At 49.4% G+C, this 25469-nt stretch overlaps 1 protein-coding gene across 1 annotated transcript in view; it reads left to right on the top strand.

Annotated features, from left to right (window-relative positions):
* CDYL2 (chromodomain Y like 2) overlaps window positions 1-25469 on the top strand; it is a 543748-nt gene that overhangs the window by 455681 nt on the left and 62598 nt on the right. Inside the window, exon 6 of the mRNA XM_086945095.1 lies at window positions 3636-3779. Coding sequence (XP_086801221.1) covers window positions 3636-3779 — 144 coding nt within the window. The remainder of the gene's footprint in view (window positions 1-3635; window positions 3780-25469) is intronic.

The following is a 25469-nucleotide window of genomic DNA, read 5'->3' as shown; positions in this document are numbered from 1 at the left end:
CAATGCGTGCTGTCTCCGCTACCGTATACAAGGTGATAACAGCATAGGCCACAGTCGTCTCGTCATTAGGAAGATTGAAACAAGACCCATCCACCCATAGGATCCCATCCGGGTCCATGAGTGGTGTATCTTTTAAATCTATTCTGCCTTTCGTTTCCTCCTCTGTTCGGAGAAAACAATCATGCTGTTCTGGAGTGTCTTTCTCTTCCGGAATGGGTAACAATTTTAGTGGATTCAAAGTATTATACCGCTAGTTGTGTATATGACTAGCCAAGAGCGTCAGCTCATACCCAGACAAGCGGGCACTCGTAAGATGTTGTGTTTTTGTTCTGTTCAAAAGAGTATCTACTGCATGTGGTACCATAAAAACAAGAGTGTTATCTAGTACCAATCCAGCAGATTGACGAATGGAAATCGCTGCTGCTGCTGTAGCTCTGAGACAACTAGGCAATGCCTTGGCTACTGGATCCAATGTAACCGAAAAATAGGCACATGGCCGTTGTTTGTCTCCAAATTGTTACGTTAAAACTGACAACGCTCAACCTTCTCTTTCATGAACGTAAAGTGTGAAAGGCTTCCTGTAATCTGGAGTACCTAACACAGGGGCAGAACACAAGGCAGTACGTAAGTCATAAAAACTCTTCTGTCATTCGTCAGTCCAAGGAAGAGGTTGGGGTGTATCTTTCAGAGTAAGTGCCAGCAGAGGTTTAGCCAACAAAGAAAATTTTGGAATCCACTGTCTACAATAATAGGTAATGCCCAGAAAGGCACGCACCTCCCTTTGTGTGGATGGTACAAACATTTGTGCGATAGCTTGAATACGTTCTGGGGTCAATCGTCTTCCCTCCTTCAACAAGAGATGACCTAAGTAGGTAACCTCTTGGCGGCAATATTGCAACTTAGAGGGTGACACCTTGTGATGCAGGTCAGACAAATGACGCAACAATGAAACAGTCACATTCTTACAAACATCCTCTGAATCAGCAGCATCTAACAAATCGTCCACATACTGAATAAGAGTGGCACCTGGGGCAAAGTGAAAGCATTGAAAGCCTGACTATAAATGGAGGGACTCTCAAAATAGCCTTGAGGTGCACGTTTGAATCGGAAACTTCGGCCTCCGAGAGAGAAGCCAAAAATATCCCTACTTTCCTCAGCAATAGGAATGCTGAAGAAAGCATTTTTGAGATCAATAACCGAGAACCATGCCGCTGAAGCAAGTATCATAGTGAGCAAGGCAGTGATATCTGGGACAACAGGAAACTTGGGGACAACAATTTTGTTGACCTCCCGAAGATCGATCACAAAGCAATATACAGGAGGCTGAGAAGGATCAGTGCGTTTAAGGACAGGTAGAACAGGACTGTTGCAAACATTTCCTCTTGTTTCTTCAACCTCACCCTTCTGAACCAGATCATAGATAATAGCCAACAAAGCTCGTTCACCATCATTGGAAATTTTATACTGAGGAATGCGTGGTAATTTAACATTAGGCTTAATAGTAACCATGTAAGGCGGAATCTGGAGCAGACCAACATCATTCGGACCCGTAGCCCAGAGCATAGCAGGAAGAGAATGCAATTCGGGTGGGAGTTGGTCCTTAGATAAATACATAGGAGAAACCAACTTCTCACCTAAAGTAAGATGTACACCAGAGGGGGAACAATACAATGTTGCATGAAGACGTTTCAACAAGTCCAAACCCAACAAATTCTCGCTGCAACCATTCGTCAAAATAAGCGGGGCCTCCAAATTATAAGGACCAATCGATATAGGCAAAGGACAAGAAACCGGGTTACTAACTGGGGCGCCAGAGAATCCTACAGAAACGTTAGTTAAGCCAGACAAAGGTGCCCCAGGGAGTTTGGAGTGAATGATAGAACTTCGCATTGCACCAGTATCCAAAAGAAATGGCTCTGAAACACCCAATGCAACAACTTCAACATAAGGCCCATTCTGATCCACTGGAACTGATTCGACTCCCTTGCTTTGTCCATGGCTGTCCTGACTAGTGTGAAAATCCTGAGCTTCACTCTCAATACAATAATCGTCATCGTAATATTGCGCAGACTGAGTATTCTGCTGATCAAAATAATTCAGAGAATTCTGAGGGGGAAAGGAGCGCTGTCATTGAGACAACGCACCTCGCCCTCTACCTCTAGGTGCTGATTGAAAACCACCATGGCCTCGCGGCCCTGGGAATCCACCATTACGCTGCAATAAAACCAGACAGCTATTCTTAAAATGACCTTCCTCTTTACAGTAGGCACATTGATTAGGACCTAGTATAGGTCGCGGAACAAAAGGTTCTGGTTTTTGTAACAACCTCTGAAGCTGGGGAGGCTGTTGAAATTGGCGCTGAGCAGAACGGGGGGATAAGCCTGTTGTAAAAGACCCTTTGTTTTTAATTCCTTAGTCTTCTTCTCGATCTTATCCTTTTCCTCCTTATCCCTATTCTCGTAATACTGAGCAGTAGCTAATATCTGTGCAGAGGAAGAAACAGCCCACGAACTTTCGGAGTCTTTCAATTTATGTGATAATTCTGGAAGTAAATTAAATACAAATTTATCCACGAATAATCGCTGTCCACCTTCAGTACTCATATCTTGACCACTGTGGTCAATAAACGTCTCCTCGAAACGAGTAAAGAAATCGGAGACACTCATCTTTCTTCTGCTTACACGCAGCTAACTTATCCCAGTTAACACGTAAGGCAGGCATCATGGTTTTCATTAAAGTGATGATTCTACCAGGCAATTGTGCAATCAAATCATCTGGCTTAGCACCACCTACCTGTGCTGCATCTGCGGCAGTTATAGCAGCCCAATTACCACCCAAAGCTTGGTCGTGGTCCTCCCTACGAGTCCGAGCCCACAACGCTTGTGGAACCATATTCCCCATCAGCATATCAATATTGGCCAAATTCATAATACACGCATCAACAGCCTGGGACAGCTCTTTGTAATACCCAGCAGGATTTTTACAAGGGTCCGAGAAAGACTGTTTGAGCCCCAAAACTTCAGATTGTTTCCAGGGGACATGTACCCATATACGCTGGAAATGAGCAGGGATACGCGGAACAACGCTTGCCTGTGGAACCTCTTCTCTCCATACTGGGGGAACTTCCCTCATAGGATAATGTTTCATTCTTGCACAACCTTCCCCGGTCCTCCCCAACTGGACAATGCCCTAGGAGGAGATTTTAATTCAGTGTTAGACATAGATCTTGATCGGTCACGCCCCCCCTCCCAGGCCCAGCCTCATAATGTTATCGAGCAGCACTGGTGTTAAAACCATATTTTGCAGAGTGTGTGAACCAATACAAAATGTTCACCTCACGAGAAATTATCAGATCTGTAATGATAGTAAAAGAGTTGATTTTCATCAGGTACATTTTTTATTGTTTTTCATGGATATATAAGGTTATATATCACCTTCCATATGAATTGTTAGTTTAATATTTTTTTTGTTTTATTCAGGCCTTTTTAACTTGCTTTTCCCTTCTTTTAATTCAAGCATTAGATGTGAGCACCAGTGCAATATGCTTATTCACATGTGTGTCCTGCTTTGTTACCATTGAGAAGATTTTAGGCATATGAATATCTCTTTGAATACATGCTTTACAATATTTTTAGGCAAATGAAATGTTATTTTGTGGACGAAAGCTGACAGCGCAAGAGGCATGTAGCAGAGGACTTGTCTCGCAAGTATTTTGGCCAACCACATTCAGCCAAGAAGTGATGTTACGTGTCAAGGAAATGGCCTCCTGCAGTGCAGTGGTAAGTTTAGTCGTCTTTTTGGTCACATGCTAGCAAATCCCAACTTTAGCATATAATTAACAAAGTTTTATAACTAAACCATCAGTTTAAAAAAAATGTTTTTATTGGTTTATATTTTAACCTTGGAACAGTGAAATACAATTTTACAGCAATCACACAATGACAAATTGAGCATCTTAAAGTTCTCACAAGTGACACAGCATGTTTACAAGAGAAGTCACTGACTTTAAATAAAAGAACATGTGTAAGAAGGAGCCCATAGGAAATACAAGAAAAAAGACAAACAGTACAGTACTCTGGGCCTACAGTTCTCTCTAAGGTATTCAATGATATTACATCTGGAAAACAAATGTATTTAAAGTACAGAATATTCAAACATATTATGGATCCAATTTGCTTTCTCGACAGGCTTCCCAGGACCTCTACGTTGTCTTCTAGCGTCGGGGCTGGGGGCAAAGGGAAAAAAAGGAAAAAACAAAGGGAGACAATAAGGAAGGGGGGAAACGCTGTGGCTATGAAAATGACCCATTCTACTTTCTTTTTGGCAGAGCACCTGGAGGTTTTAAGATTTAAGACTTGTTTTCTAGTTTGGCGGTCTGACCTTCCAAACACTGCAGCCACCAGGAGACCACATTGCCAGCGGTCCTCAGACTACTGTATTGCATGATTACTGCAGTACCATGCAGAGATTTTGCAGCTGTACCGATTATTTTTCCATATGTATTAATGTCTGTGTTAGCATTTCGACTGCATATGCGTTGAAGGCACACATATGCATGATACATGTGGAAAAATAACGCCTAACCATTGCCAGAGTCAGGCCTGTATGTGGGTATTCCAGGCACTGGTTATATGGTACAAAAAGGACTCACCTCTACATTGCTACAAACAATGTCATAATCCTTGGGGTGAAGATGCTGCTGTGAAGAGGGGACCTGGAGAAAAAGACACACGTCAAACTCTGACCGAAACCACAGGAAGGGAGTGAATACGCACCCCAAATCCCACTGCTGGGGTTGGCTCGTAGAAAAGTCAACTCGTAATACGGACTGCAGTGGAACTCCCCTGTACCACGCTATGGCAGCGTCTTTTTCCAGACCACCACTTTTCCCCGACCCCGGCTGTCTGAGGTGTGCTAGTGGGGTCAGAGGTTCAGCCGCAGTCTTCCAAATGCAATCTACCCAACTAGAAATATGGCGCTTGTACCACCAAGCTCACGGCGTTCAGACTGCAGGTTTGACGGCCCACGGACCACCAAACTCATAATAAGGACTTCAGTGTTTCTTTGCCTGGACATTTTGCACTGAAAAGTCTTCCACTTCAAACTCTCAGTTTTGTGCCAGCTCCCAGATACCCCCAGGGGTGACAATGCTGCGCGATACAAATGTTGATGGATTCATTAATTGCCAAGTAGAAGAAGATACATATTGGATGCACAAATAGCGAATGACACCACCCAAACCAATTGCTTTTTTTATATCTTCAAAGATCAGACCATGGCTGAATACTGTGTAGTAATGTTTATACTTGCAAACATTCCCAGCTCTGCTTAGCCTAGACTGAAGAGATCCTGTGGAATGCAGGAGTGTCATAGGTTGTACTGACATTAAGGGCTTGATTACGAGCTTCGCAGTCCTCCTGTAGCACCGCCACTGATGCACTGCCAAGAGGACCACCAAGCCCATGGTGTACCCACCGGCTGGATTTCGAGTTGAATCCAGGGAGGGCAGGCTGGCAGTGCTGCAACTGTCTCATGTCCACGGCTGTGTGAGGCTCATTGGAGAGCCGTAACAGCAGACTGCTGCAGTTGGGGTGCCTGCAGCACATCCCTACACAGTGTGATATGCACAATGTTGTGCATGATGCACTGTGCAGGAACAAGGGTGCAGTTCCAGGGGGGCACAGCATTTGCCCCCTGCATGCACCACCAGGCCTAGAATCGGCAGGGGGGCCTGCATCTTAGCCATCCTTTTCATGACGGGATCCCTGCCATGAAATAGGCCATGGATATGCAAGTCGGAATATGCTCAGCGGCAGTCGGAATATGCTCAGCAGTGCCGCATCAGCACTGCCAGCATATATCTGCCCCTATCTCCACTGTCACGGGATCCTGGTCCCAGTGGGGGTGATGGTCTGATGGCCACACTCCGAATACAGTGGGCGGACCCCAGGGTTGATGGTGGTCTTACTACCACTGCGAATACGACAGTCCCAGGACGGATGCACTAGTAATGAGCCCCCGGCCTAAGAATAGTGGCAACAGTCTGGCCTAGGCGTGTAGATGCTGCTCCTGATAGTGTTCATTGTTCATATTTAAGTCTGGTGCCTGACTAAAGTGTTCCTTTTCTACACCTGGGCATGTACTGACTCCTCCCTCTACAAGGTACATACCTCATTAATGCACACCCACTCAGGGACTGTGGAGGCGGAACCGGAAAATTGCTACTTTTAAAAATAGGAAGACCTAGCCTGGCTGATATATGTTATACGGGTCAGTGAGAAAGAGATGATATATTTTGCCTCGCTATAATCATTAAGCCCAGTTCTGGCACATTCATCAGTCTACTGGCGACCTTTGGTAGCTAAATACAGTAAACGTGAAAATTAATGTGAAAACTCTTTTTTTCCTACCAATTTTTGGCCCATCGATTGAATCCATTACAACGCCATCAAACTAAGGGGCTAATCTCTGTCAAGCCTGTCAAATACAGTGTGAAAAAGGGAATCTCTTCTAACTACATTAAGGGGCCGATTAGGATGGCGGACGGAAACGTGCTCCGTCCGCCGCGGAAGGTGGCAAGATACTCCGGACCTTGCCGCGGAAAAACCGCATTAGCGATTAGGATCAAATGTGACCGAAACGCCGACCGCGGCGGACGGAGCACAACAATCCCCGTCCGCGGCGGTCGAAGTACACCCGATTCCGCGCCATGCGGACGGAACCTACAAAACACCGACCGCCGCGTACGCACATGACCAGGAGAACAACATCCTCCCCCGCGATACCTGCGTACTTTCCGTGTCCGCAATTAGGATAACTCCGCAAGTACCTCGGTAGCCACCGCGATCCACGTCCGCGGCGGGAGCAATGCAATGAGAAACGGGGCACCACTGCGGAAGTCCAACATCCCTACAGTCAATCCAATGGCATACATACCGACAGAATCCATCACCAAACACAGCAAAATGGCCGACAACCCACCTGACACATCTAAACCAAACACAAGACACATTTACCCACCCCCAAAAACTGCATAGACCACACCTGACAACACACCCACCTATCACCTGACTGCCAATCAACATTCACACAGGGCCAACACACAGACTATAAATTGACTCCCACCCACTCCCGAAATCCTCTGCATCCCAGCATAGCTGACAGCAGGAGACAATACTTGACTTGACTAACAGCAAACTATTTGATTCAGACACATTACCCACACCCAAACACACCCTGCACACAAACACCCATCCACACCATACCCAAACAGCACACACCAGCACCTCCGCACCCCACACAAACACACCCCCCGAGCACCATGGCTCCCAAAAAGAATCCCAAATTATCCGACACCGAGCTCAAGGTAATGGTGGAAGAGATCCTTCGTGTGGAACCCCACATCTTCGGGTCCCTCGTGCAGCAGACGAGCATAGCTCGGAAGAACAGCCTGTGGGACCGTATCGTGACCAGGGTCAATGCCTCCGGGAGCGTTCCGAGAACCAAGGCTGACATCCAGAGGCGGTGGCACGACCTGAAGACCCGGGTGAAGTCTATTAGAGCCAGGAACGTCCTCCGGGCCAACCACACCGGCGGTGGAACCCCCCCGGAGCCCCTACCATACACCGAGTGGGAGGAGAAGGTGCTGACCATCCTGCACCCTGACACCCTCGATGGACTTCCTGATGGAGAAGAGGCTGGTAAGTACCAACCAACCACCACAAACACAACAACACGGTGTGGGCCACACAACTCTGAAGACACATCCCACATACCCCAGCCTTGCATGCAGTCCACATACTCACCAACCTCAAAAGCACTCCCACAGGCCCCCATGTCCATAGAGAGGGTGGTGGTGGTGGGTGTGGTGTGTGAGGGGTCGGAACTACAACTTCCAACAGGCCCCCATGTCCATAGAGAGGGTGGTGGTGGTGGGTGGGGTGTGTGAGGGGTCACTACTCCGACTTCCAACAGGCCCCCATGTCCATAGAGAGGGTGGTGGTGGTGGGTGTGGTGTGTGAGGGGTCGGAACTACAACTTCCAACAGGCCCCCAGGTCCATAGAGAGGGTGGTGGTGGTGGGTGTGGTGTGTGAGGGGTCACTACTCCGACTTCCAACAGGCCCCCAGGTCCATAGAGAGGGTGGTGGTGGTGGGTGTGGTGTGTGAGGGGTCGGAACTACAACTTCCAACAGGCCCCCATGTCCATAGAGAGGGTGGTGGTGGTGGGTGGGGTGTGTGAGGGGTCACTACTCCGACTTCCAACAGGCCCCCATGTCCATAGAGAGGGTGGTGGTGGTGGGTGTGGTGTGTGAGGGGTCGGAACTACAACTTCCAACAGGCCCCCATGTCCATAGAGAGGGTGGTGGTGGTGGGTGTGGTGTGTGAGGGGTCGGAACTACAACTTCCAACAGGCCCCCATGTCCATAGAGAGGGTGGTGGTGGTGGGTGGGGTGTGTGAGGGGTCACTACTCCGACATCCAACAGGCCCCCAGGTCCATAGAGAGGGTGGTGGTGGTGGGTGTGGTGTGTGAGGGGTCGGAACTACAACTTCCAACAGGCCCCCATGTCCATAGAGAGGGTGGTGGTGGTGTGTGTGGTGTGTGAGGGGTCGGAACTACAACTTCCAACAGGCCCCCATGTCCATAGAGAGGGTGGTGGTGGTGGGTGTGGTGTGTGAGGGGTCGGAACTACAACTTCCAACAGGCCCCCATGTCCATAGAGAGGGTGGTGGTGGTGTGTGTGGTGTGTGAGGGGTCGGAACTACAACTTCCAACAGGCCCCCATGTCCATAGAGAGGGTGGTGGTGGTGGGTGGGGTGTGTGAGGGGTCACTACTCCGACTTCCAACAGGCCCCCATGTCCATAGAGAGGGTGGTGGTGGTGGGTGTGGTGTGTGAGGGGTCGGAACTACAACTTCCAACAAGCCCCCATGTCCATAGAGAGGGTGGTGGTGGTGGGTGTGGTGTGTGAGGGGTCACTACTCCGACTTCCAACAGGCCCCCATGTCCATAGAGAGGGTGGTGGTGGTGGGTGGGGTGTGTGAGGGGTCAGAACTACAACTCCCAACAGGCCCCCATGTCCATAGAGAGGGTGGTGGTGGTGGGTGGGGTGTGTGCCAATGCCGACTGAATGTCAACCACTAATACATGTACACGTCTAGGCAAAATTACTCATCATCACATTCTTCTTTTGCAGGAGATCCCAATCTGACTGCCGCCATTGACACCAGGCCTCCAGCATCCCCAAACTCCGAGCACTCATGGGACGATTGTGCAGCCACCTCCGGGGCAGAGGATGGTGCCGGACCAAGCACCCAGCCAGGGACCTCTGGCACGCAGGTCACACCTGCAACTACAACCACAACGGGCACTGGCATCACAACAACACCGGCGACTCGGACCTGCACAGCTGCCTCCAGCACCACCTCCACCACCACCACTACTACCACCACTTCTGCCCCTGCCACCCTGCCCAACCCCGCCGCCAACGCTGGGCCTGCGCCATCCCAGCCACGCAGGGAGACAGTCAGGCAACCCACCACTGCAAGGGCAGATCCTGCAGGCAGGAGCAGGGCGGAAAGAAGGGCTGAGGACACAACACTGAATGCTGTGCAACAGTGCCATGAAGCACTAGTCCGGGTGGAGGCGGGCTATGCACGTAGCCAGGAACATGCAGACCGGGCCCACCAGGACTTTGTGGAAAACACCGCCATGTTGGGGGCCATCGAGAGGCGGCTTGGCCAACTGGTCGACATTTTCAGCGCCAGGGCATCCGCCAACACCACCCCCCCCCCCCCCCCTCAAACAACGGCACCGGCCACAACACCGCCACCGCCGACTGCGCCCCTGGCGGCGGATGTGGTACCGGATCAGCCTGCGCCCCTAGCTGACCCCGTCCCGGCACAAAGACGGAGGGGCCGTCCGAGGAACGAAGTGGCCGAGAGCAGTGTTGGAGCACATGGCACACGCTCCAAGAGGAGCCGACAGTGACTCATTGGAGTACCTGAGGCTCCGATCCAACCTGGAAAGTATCCGGTCACACCTCCCACAGGCCTGCTGCAGTAGGCACACACCACCCTATGTGGTGTCTGCAGGGCCATTTCATCTACCATTACCTTGGACTGTCACTCCCCCACCCCTTCACTCCTTTGTAAATATGCACCTACCCCAATGCACAATCTGTAAATAAATACCACTTACTCACTCAATGATGTGTTGCCTCCATGTTTATTCACATGATTGCATCAGAAACAGACGTAACCAGGTTCAGGGATCCAACAGGTACAGAATCATGCCGCAACGGAGTGACCTAGGGAAACATAGAACCCGCAAACAGACGTTAGTAAACAGCATCACACTCATCCCAACTCACTGCAGTGCAACTTACAACAAACCACACACATCACTACACGAATGGCTGACACTACACACATCATGGAGGAGTGCATGTACTCATAAATGAAGACACACACACACATGCATGCATCACATAACAAAACACATAGATGATCCCCAACACAATGACACTAGAGCAGCACACCGACACAGGGCATACACAAGCAGCACAAGAGGGGCACACTCACAGTCAAGGGAAGTAGCGTTCAATGAGCTGGCGCCTCTGGTCCACACCTTCCTCCTCACCACTATCCTCATCAGTCGACATGGGTGGGTCGGGAGGGCGAGGAACTTGCTGTTCATCTGGGTCCAAGATCAGTTCTATGTTATTTCGCACAGCCAGGTTGTGGAGCATGCAGCAGGCCATCACAATCATGCATACTTTGCCAGGTGCGTAAGGCAGGGCCCCTCCAGTCTTATCTAGGCACCGAAACCTAGACTTAAGCAGGCCAAAAGTTCGTTCCACCACTCGACGTGTCCTACCATGGGCATCGTTGTATCGCATTTCTCCTGCTGTGGTGGGATTGCGAATTGGACTCAGAAGCCAAGGCCTGTTTGGGTAAGCCGAGTCGCCTGTGTATGTGGGAATTAGAGAGAGAGAGACATCAGTACCTGCACATGTGGCCACACCAAGCCACCCAGATATCACTCCAGTCACCACAGCATACTCACCAACAAGCCAGGCTTGTGCCGGACGCAGATTTGCCATCAGTTGTGGGACTATGCTGCTCCGCATGATGTGGGCGTCATGTGCAGAGCCAGGAAATCTTGCACACACATGTGAGATAATGTTGTCGGCCTGGCACACCACCTGCACATTAAGGGAGTGGAAGTGCTTCCGATTCCGAAACACCTGCTCACGTGCCCGTGGCGGAATTATCGCAATATGCGTGCCATCAATTGAACCCACAACGTGTGGAATGCGACCCAGTGCATAAAAGTCTGCCTTGACCGCTGCCAACTCTGCCGCCTGTGGAAAATGTATGTACTCATGCTTGTACAGCATCATGGCTGTCAGTACATCCTTGAGTACCATGCTGAACATGGCCTGTGACATTCCCCCGGCATGTCCTATAGTGTACTGGAATGTGCCTGTTGCAAAAAAATGGAGTGCCGCCATCACCTTTTGGGTGGGTGAAATTGAGCCTGGATAAGTTCTCCGCGGCTGCAGGTGACGAGACAACTTGTTCACAAGCTCCAGCAATCTACGTCGATCAAGCCTGAATTTCTGGATCACCTCCTCGTCCACCATGTCCTCCAGCACAGTATATGGGCGATGGACATTTTGAGCCCTCCTGTGTGGGAGTAAATGGAATGGAAGTCAATTCACATACAACGCATGTCTGTGCAACTCACACACATGTCACCGCACTCTATCCAACATGTAATAGGCAGTGTACGCTTTGCTCATGTGTGACACCTCTGATTGTCACAACAACATGGATTGACGTAGCAATGTGCACCCACCAGCTACATGATGTGTTGCAACATGTCCAATGCACTCTGTTGCACCTCAACATCACTGCCAACAAGGCATGTGACATGACCCAAAAGTGACGGTCATTAGTGGCACACCGATGGGCATGGCATGGAAAACATGGGATAGAGCCTGAAGTGTGGAGTCACGTAATCACGCACACAACCCTCATCATGCAGCTGCAGACAATTACACATAGTGCATCGTGCATCGTCAGCTGACATGCACTCATTGACGCCGCCATGGCGGTGCACTGCTTCCGCTGTTGACGTCTGGCCATACGCGGCCCGCGTTCAACATTCCAATTGTCTGCACGTGCTAGACACCGGGACGGATGCTTCATTTGCAACAAAGTTGTAACAGTGGCGCCACCATGGCGGGGCACGTATTCGGCGGGGGAGGTGGAGGCCAATACAGCCATAAGCTGATGTCCATGCACATGACAGGTCATGACCCCCTTACAGTGACATTGCATCAGCCAGCCTACACCGGCCGGCCCAGCTCTACCCACTACCGCCGTGCCAGACCTAGGCCATGACCGCCGTTGCGGCCGTGCCAACTACCGCCGCTTCAGGCCCCTCCACTACCGCCGTGCTAGACCTAGGCCATGACCGCCGTTGCGGCCGTGCCAACTACCGCCGCTTCAGGCCCCTCCACTACCGCCGTGCAAGACCTAGGCCATGACCGCCGTTGCGGCCGTGCCAACTACCGCCGCTTCAGGCCCCTCCACTACCGCCGTGCCAGACCTAGGCCATGACCGCCGTTGCGGCCGTGCCAACTACCGCTGCTTCAGGCCCCTCCACTACCGCCGTGCCAGACCTAGGCCATGACCGCCGTTGCGGCCGTGCCAACTACCGCCGCTTCAGGCCCCTCCACTACCGCCGTGCAAGACCTAGGCCATGACCGCCGTTGCGGCTGTGCCAACTACCGCCGCTTCAGGCCCCTCCACTACCGCCGTGCCAGACCTAGGCCATGACCGCCGTGCCAGGGCCGCCAGGGCACGGCGGTAGTGGAGGGGGCCTGAAGCGGCGGTAGTTGGCACGGCCGCAACGGCGGTCATGGCCTAGGTCTGGCACGGCGCTAGTGGGTAGAGCTGGGCCGGCCGGTGTAGGCTGGCTGATGCAATGTCACTGTAAGGGGGTCATGACCTGTCATGTGCATGGACATCACCTAATGGCTGTATTGGCCTCCACCTCCCCCGCCGAATACGTGCCCCGCCATGGTGGCGCCACAGTTACAACTTTGTTGCAAATGATGCATCCGTCCCGGTCTCTAGCACGTGCAGTTGCCGGTGTGTGAGCGTGACGGTCTGTGCAAGTGCAGCCAATGGGAGGTGTGGACATGAGCCACGGTTGGCCAATTGCAAGTCCCGTATGGTGTTCACCGCAACACCAGGGCCAATCATTGGCCCAATTCCAAACACGCTCTCACGGCGGACCAATGGCTGGCGCCGTATGCCACTGACATGGCCACAGGGCCCTATATATGTGTGATGTGCAAAAGCAAACTTTCTACGATGACCACCGACTGCTGCCTGTGACCATCACCACCACCTGCTGCTGATGCGGAGCTGAGCACCGACTGCTGCCTGTGACCATCACCGCCACCTGCTGCTGATGCGGAGCTGAGCACCGACTGCTGCCTGTGACCATCACCGCCACCTGCTGCTGATGCGGAGCTGAGCACCAACTGCTGCCTGAGACCATCACCGCCACCTGCTGCTGATGCGGAGCTGAGCACCGACTGCTGCCTGTGACCATCACCGCCACCTGCTGCTGATGCGGAGCTGAGCACCGACTGCTGCCTGTGACCATCACCGCCACCTGCTGCTGATGCGGAGCTGAGCACCGACTGCTCCCTGTGACCATCACCGCCACCTGCTGCTGCTGCGGAGCTGAGCACCGACTGCTGCCTGTGACCATCACCGCCACCTGCTGCTGATGCGGAGCTGAGAACCGACTGCTGCCTGTGACCATCACCGCCACCTGCTGCTGCTGCGGAGCTGAGCACCGACTGCTGCCTGTGACCATCACCTCCACCTGCTGCTGCGGAGCTGACCACCGACTGCCGCTCTAGTGCCATACACCGTGACCTTGCCATGTCTGGAGTCAAAGAGGTCCGGTCTCGTCCCTTCACCGCCGCGGAGCTGGATGTCCTCGTGGACGCTGTGCTACGCAACTACGGACGCCTGTACGGCGCACCCGGACAGGCGGTAAGTGTCGTGGGGGATGAGTTGTGGTGCATGAGGTGTGATATGGCACCTGGTCTCTGGGAAACTTGGCGGTGTGATGTGTGAACAACAAAAAAATCGATATGTGCATGGCTGCTGAGAGTAATGTGTTGCTCCTATCTGTGTGACTGGCCAAATGTCCCCTGACTTCCACCCTTTTGTCTCCCATCATGGTAGGTAAAGCTGCACCTTCGCAAGGACGTGTGGAGGAGCATTGCACGTGAAGTACGAGCAGCGGGGGTGTCCAATAGACGACATACACACTGCCACAAACGCTGGGACGACATTTCCAGACTGAGCAAGAATGTAGCGGAAGTGACACTAGGGCTGATTCCACGGACGTCTGGCCCGACGCTCAATGACCCCTCTCATGCACCGTATCATAGCTGTGATGCATCCTGACCTGTCCGAGCGGTTGCTTGTGGATGAACAGCAACGTGGCGGTAAGCTTACTGTCAGTGTATGTTGCTTGTGAGTGCAATGCATGTATGGTTGCCCACACACATTAGGGTCTTCCGTCTATCGTGAGTCTATTTCCAATGGCATGTTGGTGAGATTGCCACAGTTAACTTTTCACTTGCACATGCGGAATGTTGAGACGCCACCTGCTAAGCTGTTCAGTTGTCATGCACATGCTGTAGTGCTCCGTCACCCCTTGGCAACACTTGTGTGCTGATGTAGTTCCTCATGCCCAGTGTGCATGCTGTACATGTATTACGGCCAACGCCACAGAATTCCTGTGAGGATGACTGCTTGGGGTGGGCTGTGTGCAGGTTGGGGGATCGATGGACAGTGTCATCAGTGGCTTTAGGGATTCCGCAGCAGTACTGTACGTGTGTGTGCCCATTACTTACACCCATTTCCTGTGCTTTTCAGCTTTGGCAGAGGGCACTCAGCCACAGACGGCGGAGGTTACAGAAGGCAATGCATCCGGATCAGACGTCGCGCACACGCAGACTGACACCGAAGGGGCCAGCGGCGGAGAGGGGGACAGGACCGTCCCGGAGGACTCGCATGTGGAGACAACATCGTCATCAACTTCCGACAGTGTTGGTGAGTCAGCACTGTTGTCACAGACTGGGAGTGGACAACCTACACCTTCGGTCGGGACACAGCACACAGGGCCCACCCTGCCGGCAACTGCACCATGTACTGTTCGTGCACGCAGGAGTAGGGGGAGCAGAGTGGCGTTCGGTGTCGGCACCGCTGCCCCAGCCTCGGTGACCCAAAATTCACTTTGTGCAGAGGCTGTAGATCTGCTGCGACAGCTGTGTGTGGGCCAGACCAATATGATTAATGCATTCCAAGACCAGGATAGGAAGTTAGGGCAGGTGGTGGCATTCATGGAAGGTATGCATGGTGATCTGGCTGGTGTACACAGGACACTGCAGTCATTGTCTAACAGTGTGTCGTCTGCCATTGCACAGTCGCATGGACTGGGTGGTACTTCTGTTCCACCATCTACAACTCAGGATGTGTCAGGGGGGAGTGAATTTTCTGATCTGGACTCTAATAGAGGTTATTGCACTAGAAGCAGCGTCAGCCAGCACGTCAAGGCACGGAGGCCTCAGACCCCATCCCCTAGGTCAGGTAACTGTGTTCACAAGGACAACGTCAGATGTAGTGGAGTACACACACGTGAGGCAAAAGAGGGGTTGGGTGTAATGGCTACACATGCTGCACAGCCATCCCACACACAAGGTACTACCAGGCCAAGACTCACTCCCGCTTCCATTGACACTACCCTGTACGAGGACAGTGAGAAGACGAATACATCTCTTGAGGGCTCGCATACTCCCAGTGCCAGGGACACTAGGAAGGAAGGTGCCACTCCCAAGGGCAGGGAAAGCAGGAAGGATGTAGGCACTCCCAAGGGCAGGGAAAGCAGGAAGGATGTAGGCACTCCCAAGGGCAGGGAAAGCAGGAAGGATGTAGGCACTCCCAAGGGCAGGGAGCCTACGAAGGAAGGTGCCACTCCCAAGGCCAGGGACAGCAGGAAGGATGTAAGCACTCCCAAGGGCAGGGAGACTACGAAGGAAGGTGCCACTCCCAAGGGCGGGGACAGCAGGAAGGATGTGGGCACTCCCAAGGGCAGGGATACTACGAAGGAAGGTGCCACTCCCAAGGCCAGGGACAGCAGGAAGGATGTAGTCACTCCCAAGGGCAGGGATACTACGAAGGAAGGTGCCACTCCCAAGGGCAGGGACAGCAGGAAGGATGTAGGCACTCCCAAGGGCAGGGATACTACGAAGGAAGGTGCCACTCCCAAGGGCAGGGACAGCAGGAAGGATGTAGGCACTCCCAAGGGCAGGGATACTACGAAGGAAGGTGGCACTCCCAAGGGCAGGGACAAGAATAGTCACAAGACAAACGCACCTAAGAGGAGCACGGACAGTCCCAGGGGCAGGGACACACACGGGCAGAAGGGGTGTCCTGCTGATATGTACACCACAGACGACAAGTCTGCTGCCTGGAAGAGGGCACCATCCAGGGAACAGGGCAAGTCCACAGACTACAGTACTCCGACGGAAATGGAACATCCAAGGCCCAAGGACTCGCCCATGAACAGTGGCGCTGTCAGGGACAGGCATACATCACCCATAGTTGCTCTGAGACAGCTGTTTTCTGGCAAACGGAATACAGAAGACTCAGCAGTGGAGTCACCCCTTACCTCCACTCCCATCATGGCCCGTCAGGGACGGATGCAGGTGGACCCTGTCGTGGCATCCCCCGTGACACATGTTGCAGAGCCCACAAGGCAGCCACACAGCAAACGACAAGCAGGCTCCAGCACGTCCCCAGAGACCATTCCCCCCCCAGCACATGCACCTCCCATGGTGGGTGACATTGCTTCTCAGTCCGGTCGACTTGTGAGTCCTGTCCTGTCCAGGGTGCAGGCACATGTCCAAAAGAAGCGTAGACACACAGCATTGACACATGCACAATCCGATATCGGCCAATTGCAACTATCCCCCGCTCCCAGAGCCACCCTGCCTCCTGGACCATACAGCCCTGTGGCTCATCATTTCAGTGGTCACAGTGGCGCTGGTGCAGTTGACTCGCATGTGTCTGTTAGTGGCAGGGTATCAGTCGAGACATGTCCTGTATCAGGTGCTGGCAGTGTATCTGGGTCTATGGGCCATGTGTCAGTAACTCGGGCTGTGTCGGTGTGTCACACTCCTGCATCAGGTGCTGGCAGTGTATCTGGGTCTATGGGCCATGTGTCAGTAACTCGGGCTGTGTCGGTGTGTCACACTCCTGCATCAGGTGCTGGCAGTGTATCTGGGTCTATGGGCCATGTGTCAGTAACTCGGGCTGTGTCGGTGTGTCACACTCCTGCATCAGGTGCTGGCAGTGTATCTGGGTCTATGGGCCATGTGTCAGTAACTCGGGCTGTGTCGGTGTGTCACACTCCTGCATCAGGTGCTGGCAGTGTATCTGGGTCTATGGGCCATGTGTCAGTGACTCGGGCTGTGTCGGTGTGTCACACTCCTGTATCAGGTGCTGGCAGTGTATCTGGGTCTGTGGCTCACGTGTCAGTCACTACATCTGTGGCTGTGTGTCACACTCCGGTTTCTGGTGCTGCCAGTGTGTCCGATGCGGGTACTTAACGCAATCCACCTGATAGTGTGCTGTAAGTTGCTGTACTGTGCCCTCGGATGTACCTGCTCTGGTGTCCACACTGCCCTGTTGCTATCCTCATACTGATGTACTGCATCTGATGTACCTGCTCTGGTGTCCACACTGCCCTGTTGCTATCCTCATACTGATGTACTGCATCTGATGTACCTGCTCTGGTGTCCACACTGCCCTGTTGCTGTTCTGATACTGATGTACTGCATCTGTTGTACTTGCTCTGGTGTCCACACTGCCCTGTTGCTGCCCTGTTGCTGTTCTGATACTGATGTACTGCATCTGATGTACCTGCTCTGGTGTCCACACTGCCCTGTTGCTGCCCTGTTGCTGTTCTGATACTGATGTACTGCATCTGATGTACCTGCTCTGGTGTCCACACTGCCCTGTTGCTGCCCTGTTGCTGTTCTGATACTGATGTACTGCATCTGATGTACCTGCTCTGGTGTCCACACTGCCCTGTTGCTATCCTCATACTGATGTACTGCATCTGATGTACCTGCTCTGGTGTCCACACTGCCCTGTTGCTGCCCTGTTGCTGTTCTGATACTGATGTACTGCATCTGATGTACCTGCTCTGGTGTCCACACTGCCCTGTTGCTATCCTCATACTGATGTACTGCATCTGATGTACCTGCTCTGGTGTCCACACTGCCCTGTTGCTATCCTCATACTGATGTACTGCATCTGATGTACCTGCTCTGGTGTCCACACTGCCCTGTTGCTGCCCTGTTGCTATCCTCATACTGATGTACTGCATCTGATGTACCTGCTCTGGTGTCCACACTGCCCTGTTGCTATCCTCATACTGATGTACTGCATCTGATGTACCTGCTCTGGTGTCCACACTGCCCTGTTGCTATCCTCATACTGATGTACTGCATCTGATGTACCTGCTCTGGTGTCCACACTGCCCTGTTGCTGCCCTGTTGCTGTTCTGATACTGATGTACTGCATCTGATGTACCTGCTCTGGTGTCCACACTGCCCTGTTGCTATCCTCATACTGATGTACTGCATCTGATGTACCTGCTCTGGTGTCCACACTGCCCTGTTGCTATCCTCATACTGATGTACTGCATCTGATGTACCTGCTCTGGTGTCCACACTGCCCTGTTGCTATCCTCATACTGATGTACTGCATCTGATGTACCTGCTCTGGTGTCCACACTGCCCTGTTGCTGCCCTGTTGCTATCCTCATACTGATGTACTGCATCTGATGTACCTGCTCTGGTGTCCACACTGCCCTGTTGCTATCCTCATACTGATGTACTGCATCTGATGTACCTGCTCTGGTGTCCACACTGCCCTGTTGCTATCCTCATACTGATGTACTGCATCTGATGTACCTGCTCTGGTGTCCACACTGCCCTGTTGCTATCCTCATACTGATGTACTGCATCTGATGTACCTGCTCTGGTGTCCACTATGGCCATGCTCCATCCTAGACTGTGACTTTGCTCCGAATCTGCTTAAATAAAATGGGGATTAATGTGTCGTGCTTTGTCAGAGTCATTCTTGCGTGTGTGATGCTGGTGTGGATTGGTATTTTCTTGGGGGCGGTGGGTTCTGCTCAGGACCCAAGTCCTGCAAAAAGAAGTGGGGGGACGCTGACATCACGACAGGAAGTGACGACACAAAAGTTGGCTTCCACTCAGTTGCAGTTTATGGTTATCATGCTCCCTGTTAAATTGGTGGGGGGACGCCGTCCACCCGCGTGGTACCCCGACTTGTGCCCTGCTTCTGCTACGTGTCACTCTCCCCTACCTGGGTCACGGCCCTTGGAGGCGTAGCCGTACACAGGCATTTGTGCATTTTGGGACTTGTCACTCCCCCCTCCCTACGTCACCGCCCTTGCCGGTACTCCTCTCCAGACAGCGAATGCTTAGGTGCCTACCTGCGTCGTCGTCGATGGTGGGCCAAGACGAGGACGTACTGGATCGCGTAGAGTATCGGGTAAGCCTGTAGTGCAGGGTCCATGTCGGCGTGCGGCTCGTGGTGGGTATGGTCGCTGTGGAGCATCCGCCGTGTTCAGGCAGGTTGTTTATCCGCAGCGCTTTTATGTGTGTTTTCCGCCATCTTGATTTGGAGGTCGGTCCTAGTCGTCAGTCCGTACGGCGGAGTCTCTGGTAAGGTTACGTCCGCCGCGTAGTTGGGTGTGGTGGTGCGGCGGACCTTGTTCTACCGCCGCGGACGGATTTTGGCACGTATTTCGTATCCTGATTTGTCGGTCGGAGTGTCCGCGACGGGCGCACGGAAAATAGGCCTGTTACGCATACTCAGGGTCTGCGGAGGCACTTCCGTCCGCCATCCTAATGACCCCCTAAATCTCCCTTCAATGTGCTTCTATGTAGAAGGTGCAGCTTTGTTATGGCAGGGTGTCGAAGGCGAACTTGGCAAAAAAAGGGCCCTAGAAATCAAGATCTTAAGATTCCCCTGTCCACACTTGAAACAATGTTCTCCCTCAATAAAATATGGTGATCTCGGAAAAAATATGAATATTCTATTAGCACAGGAGCACTTTCAATATGCGCTTCCATCCTTGCCTACAAGGAAATCAGAACTGGGACAGCACTCACTGTTCAATCCGACCTCAGAAAAGGCCGAAAGATAGATTTCCTGCAAGAAAATTTTTAAAAACCGCCAGAGCAGCTGCGAGGCCTGGATTTGAAAGAGTAAGAACCATTCTTATTACGAAGATGTTAATGCCAGATCTAAGAAGTAACGAACAATAAGCTCACATCAACAATAAAAGTAATGTTGTGATCACTAATTTGCCAATGGATTACCTTAAATGAACACAAAAAACGCATAAAAGACAACATCTTGAGACATAAACTTTAACATCCCAAGAGTGTCATTGAAGGAGTGAACTATAAAGTTTTATGAAATGATAAACCTTCAACAAACCCCCTCTTAAGAGATAAACCGAAGAACAGAGCACATTGCAGACTAAGGCTATAGCCAAGAGAGAAGCAAAGAGAGCCATTTTAAAAGGGGTCTCCTGATTTTAAAAATCACCCAGAGGAATTCCTGTGTATGGCAGCAGACTAATATAGAAATACTTGACACTAAAAATGTAGTGCAGGGACACAGGGAAGCATACAAAGGAACAATTATGAAAAATATCATTACTTCTCAGAATTCACAGGACGAACTCTTTCTGTATCCATAAAGATGAGTATATTCTAATAAATATATTGGACGTACCACAGCAGTTGCATTCAAATATGGGCGTGCACAAGAGCATAACTCCTTTCCCCTTAAATTGTGTGTTTAACTGCACTTTAAACTCAGAAAAAATATGTATTTTTGTATTCCTGTTCTTGATTGGCATTTTTATTTATGTAATTTGTGCCCTCATGTAAGTCTGCCAGCCGGAAGTGTTTTAAATAAACGTGCCATGAAAGGGTACTACACGTTTGCCCTGCTCGAAAGTCTCACCATAAACTAACTCAAAACCCCCACCCCAGAGCACTTCAGATCAACCTTAAGAGTTGGATTAAATTAGCTCTTCATATTCTTTATAAAGTAATTTCCAGCTAACTCTTTATATGTTTTTTACAGAAATCAAGCAGGTACAGTTTACTGGTAAAATGACAAATGCACCAGATCCTGCAGAAATTTGCTGTCCTTGACTATATATTCAGGTCTCAGCCAGTACACAGAGGAAAAGAAGGACATCAACTAAGGAACATAAAAAAAGAGAAAAAAACATACGTATCATTACAGTCAAACCATTTAGCATCAGGATCGTCTATAAACTTGTGTTCATGGTTAGGCATATATTATGGGCATACAATAGGGGTGCCTCTGATTATTCTCTGTTATTTCCGCGCCCCGGAATTAACAATGCCATGGTTTCCAGTAAATCTGTGGCTGGGAAAATAATGGCGATAGTGACATTTTGGGAAATAACATGCAGGAATCAGTCCTGCTGCACTGATTGCTCCATTATTCCCCCAGTTTTTCACTCAACTGTTCACAGACAAAACTTCTGTCCCTGTGACTCGAGTTACCAGCCCATCAGAAGTTACCTGCTGATTGTAATGAGGCCTTATATCTATTTCCTTTATTTATTTACATACATTTTTTTTTAATTTACTTTAAGAACTTTACTACTTTTACACAGGTTATTTTTATTTTTTTACTTTAGCTAAGTAAATTATTGTTTTTTTATTTCAATCGTTATTATGTTTTTATATCTCAACTTCTTGAAGTACGTTCTCTATTTAATTTTGCCACATCATAGCTTTTCAAGCTCAGAAAGCTTGCAAAAGGCACATTTTATGCCTATGATAAGAAGTTATTGTCTTCTTTGTACATGTGCAGCAACTTCTGATTTCGGTGGGATTTTTACTTAAGGTCTAACTACATTCCTGCCCATTTTCTGACTTGCATTTTAGGACAAAATATCATATTGGTGCCTGTGATGGCCCACCTGTAGCACCTCTGTTTGTGTCCCCAACAGAAGAAGTAGCAAGTTATTTCTGGGATTTACCTGATTTAATGAGAAACAGTTTTCTGTCTGTTTCTATGAACAAAACGGTACCATAAGGTAGGGTACCTGGAAGCCTTTAACAAAAGTCTGAGCAAAATAGTATATATGCCCTCAATTCCTCAGGTATTGTGGGCAGATAGTTCCCTAGTAGCATAGAATATGATCAGGAAGATAATGACGCTGAAGGTGATGACAAAATTCATACGGATTACATGGTGGCTGTGATGGGCCACCTGTGGCAACTCTATGTGGCACCAACAGAGTCAATAACAAGTTCCACTGCTTTCTAAAATATACATCTACCAATTTTAACCTCCCTACATGTATTGGTATGTTTCTTTGTACAATAAGGCAGTATAGGGGAAGGCACATTAATGCCTTTGGCAAATATATGAGCAGAATAACACTCTCGCCCACAATACTACAGCTTTTGTGGCAGAAAGGACCAGAAAATATGATGTGATATTGCCTCCATTTGCATGATCTTGAATGATAAGACATCAGAAGCAAATTTATTTTGAAAGAAGAAGAGATTTCTTTGATTGCAATTAACTATGCCCTGATTGAGGTGAGTTAAAGATGACAAAACCTTTTGGTTCCTGATGGACTCCATAGAACAGTGACGTAAGTGCTTGGGTGTGGTTAACAGAATTCATGATATAGAATGTTCAGATAATGGCTACACGCTGAGAAATAAAGACATGTAATATCAAGCTCCGTATGTGGTGTAATCATTTACATTCTCTGTGGCTGGGGAGGACGCTACAACGGTGATGAGATAGGGGATTGGTAACCTGAGGTACTGACAGTGCTCTCCCAGAGAGTTTGCCGTGGTCTAGCAAACTGCTTGTGTGTGCCACAAGCACCTCATTGAAAGTGAAGATTTACAGTTGGCTTATGTGGAGTCAACAAAAACAAACACAAAAGCCTCTTCCCTAACCACGTATTACTTGATAGGGCATAGATTCTAGATGTAAAAACAGTATCATTGTCCCACAGTTTGTATTTATGAATTTTTTTTTATTATTCTTATAGTATCAAAAGTTATCATTTTGTTAAAATAATCATGAATATATTATGTAAAAGTGACTGTCATTCTGAAAATACGCACGAGACCCCAACATGGAATAATACGCAATTTAAAAAAAGAACAAAAATAAAGTAGAAAATAACACCATACATCATACAGCATTCAATCATACCATGAACAACCCACCAAAACAAAAAACAATAAGAGTAACACAATGACTAACAAAAGACAAAGCTATTGTATAAACAATATACATGCACAATGGTCAATTACAATACACAGAGATACAATTATTTGAGAATGAAAACAGCGCTGATGCGCGTTTCAGAGTGAAACCTGTCCACCTGATCCTACGTCAGGACGCTACTGATACAGTAGAGATTTAGAATTAAAATTCCGTCATTGCATCAGAAACCATATATAATAGGAAAGTGGCGAGGGGTCTTTGAAACCTATCAGTAAATGGAACCAATCTGTGAGAACAATGAAATCAACATATGATTAGTGAAACTCTAAATATATACTTGATAAAGGCACAGAAAGGAAACCGATATACAAATAAAAAAATAGGTAAAGGGTATCCATAGAACTAAGTGTGAAGTAGGCATAGAGTCCATAAAATCATTGTTCACAGTGTGAAAATATGCAATATGTGAATAAATGTAGATACCAGTGATAAGAGAAAGCTGAAAAACTACTCTCGCTAAGAGATAGGAAAACTATGGAAAAGGTCCAATTAAAATCTACTCTTAAATATGACGATCCAAGTGAGCTCAATTTCACATAAACATGACTCAGATGAATAATACTGGAGATCATAGGCTTCACAATCACTATAAAAGAATATATAACAAACACCTAAAGAAAAGTGGAGAAGAATCGCCACAACCTTAATCTGGGCAACTGGTTAGGGACTAAGAGGCTGCTGATGAGAGCGTACTGTAACGGAATGACTAATAATGCAAAAATGAGGCTAGGCCTATAACAGACCTTAAATACATACAGATAGTGATCCTAAACTGGATATACCGTGGGGTCATAAGTCAAGGGTCTGGATGACTGTGCGTGGTGTAAAGGGTGACCCAACACGAGGTAAAACTTAACCCTACAGGTGTGTTGCCAGGAAACAAAATTTGGACACCACGAGGGGGCTTCTTCCCGTAGGTAGAAAATTTCCCAGCCTGGTTGAGGGCCCAAAGTTTAAGGAACAAGCTTGGGGACCTGGTAGGTAAAGAGCATCAACACCATTCTATAGATGGCCTGACCCAATAAATCGACATGGAAAGAGGACTGATAAAGAAAATTAATATGTATTTACACAAAGGTACATAAAGAAGAGATGTGACAATTAGTATAGGCAATGCTACAGAGATTATCCTTGACTGATCTTTAAAAATATGAACTCGCCAAGAGCGACCCAGATACCAAAATGGTGCGCTTCAGTGTTACGGCATGGTGAGTCTAACCATAAAGGGAAAACTGAGACATGAGGTAACTATAAAGTGAAACGCCCAGCCCCCAAACCAAAATCCAAGCGGACATCTTAGGTCCAGGATCTCATACCTTGCTTAGTCTCACTAATCGCTTAAACCGGGGAACTCATCGTCCAAAGTACTCCACAGAGGCAGAGGACAGGAACCGTCCATTTATAAAGCCACGGTACGCAGCGCTAAATGAGAGGCACCTGAAAGAAGATGTATGTCTAACAGAAAGCATGGTGCCGGATAGAACCCTCGAACAGTGTGGAGAATCATGGGTGCCATGTTGAAAGTAAAAATAGAAGAGGGTAACATGGGCCATGTTGGAATGGAGCTGCTGGGACCATTGTAAAGCTGTAAAAACAGTATTAGATGAAAGGGTACTGTAACCATGGTGTCAAAAGCCAAGTAAGCGCCAACAGAATAGACGAGGCTGATTACTGGGAGGCCGAGGGAATCCAACACTATCAAGAATGATCACTATACTAAAGAAAAGATCAACTCAAAAAAAATAATAAATGAACCAAGAATCAAAATAACTACGTGTGTAAAAGCAGAACTGGAAAGCCATGTGCCAAAGAGGGCACTGATATACCAGATAAGATCAGAAGAAATCACAACATGGCTCGGGCACCAGAAATTCCTACATCACTTTTTGAACATGGACATAGTATCAAATAAATGACGTTGGCAGATCTACAGTTTTTCATTTCATTGAAAAAAAAT

This window comes from Lissotriton vulgaris, chromosome 12, assembly GCF_964263255.1.
Source record: "Lissotriton vulgaris chromosome 12, aLisVul1.2, whole genome shotgun sequence".
NCBI classification, from domain to species: domain Eukaryota; kingdom Metazoa; phylum Chordata; class Amphibia; order Caudata; family Salamandridae; genus Lissotriton; species Lissotriton vulgaris.
The sequence above is the reverse complement of the archived record's forward strand: the minus strand, read 5'-3'. Positions and strand labels throughout refer to the sequence as shown.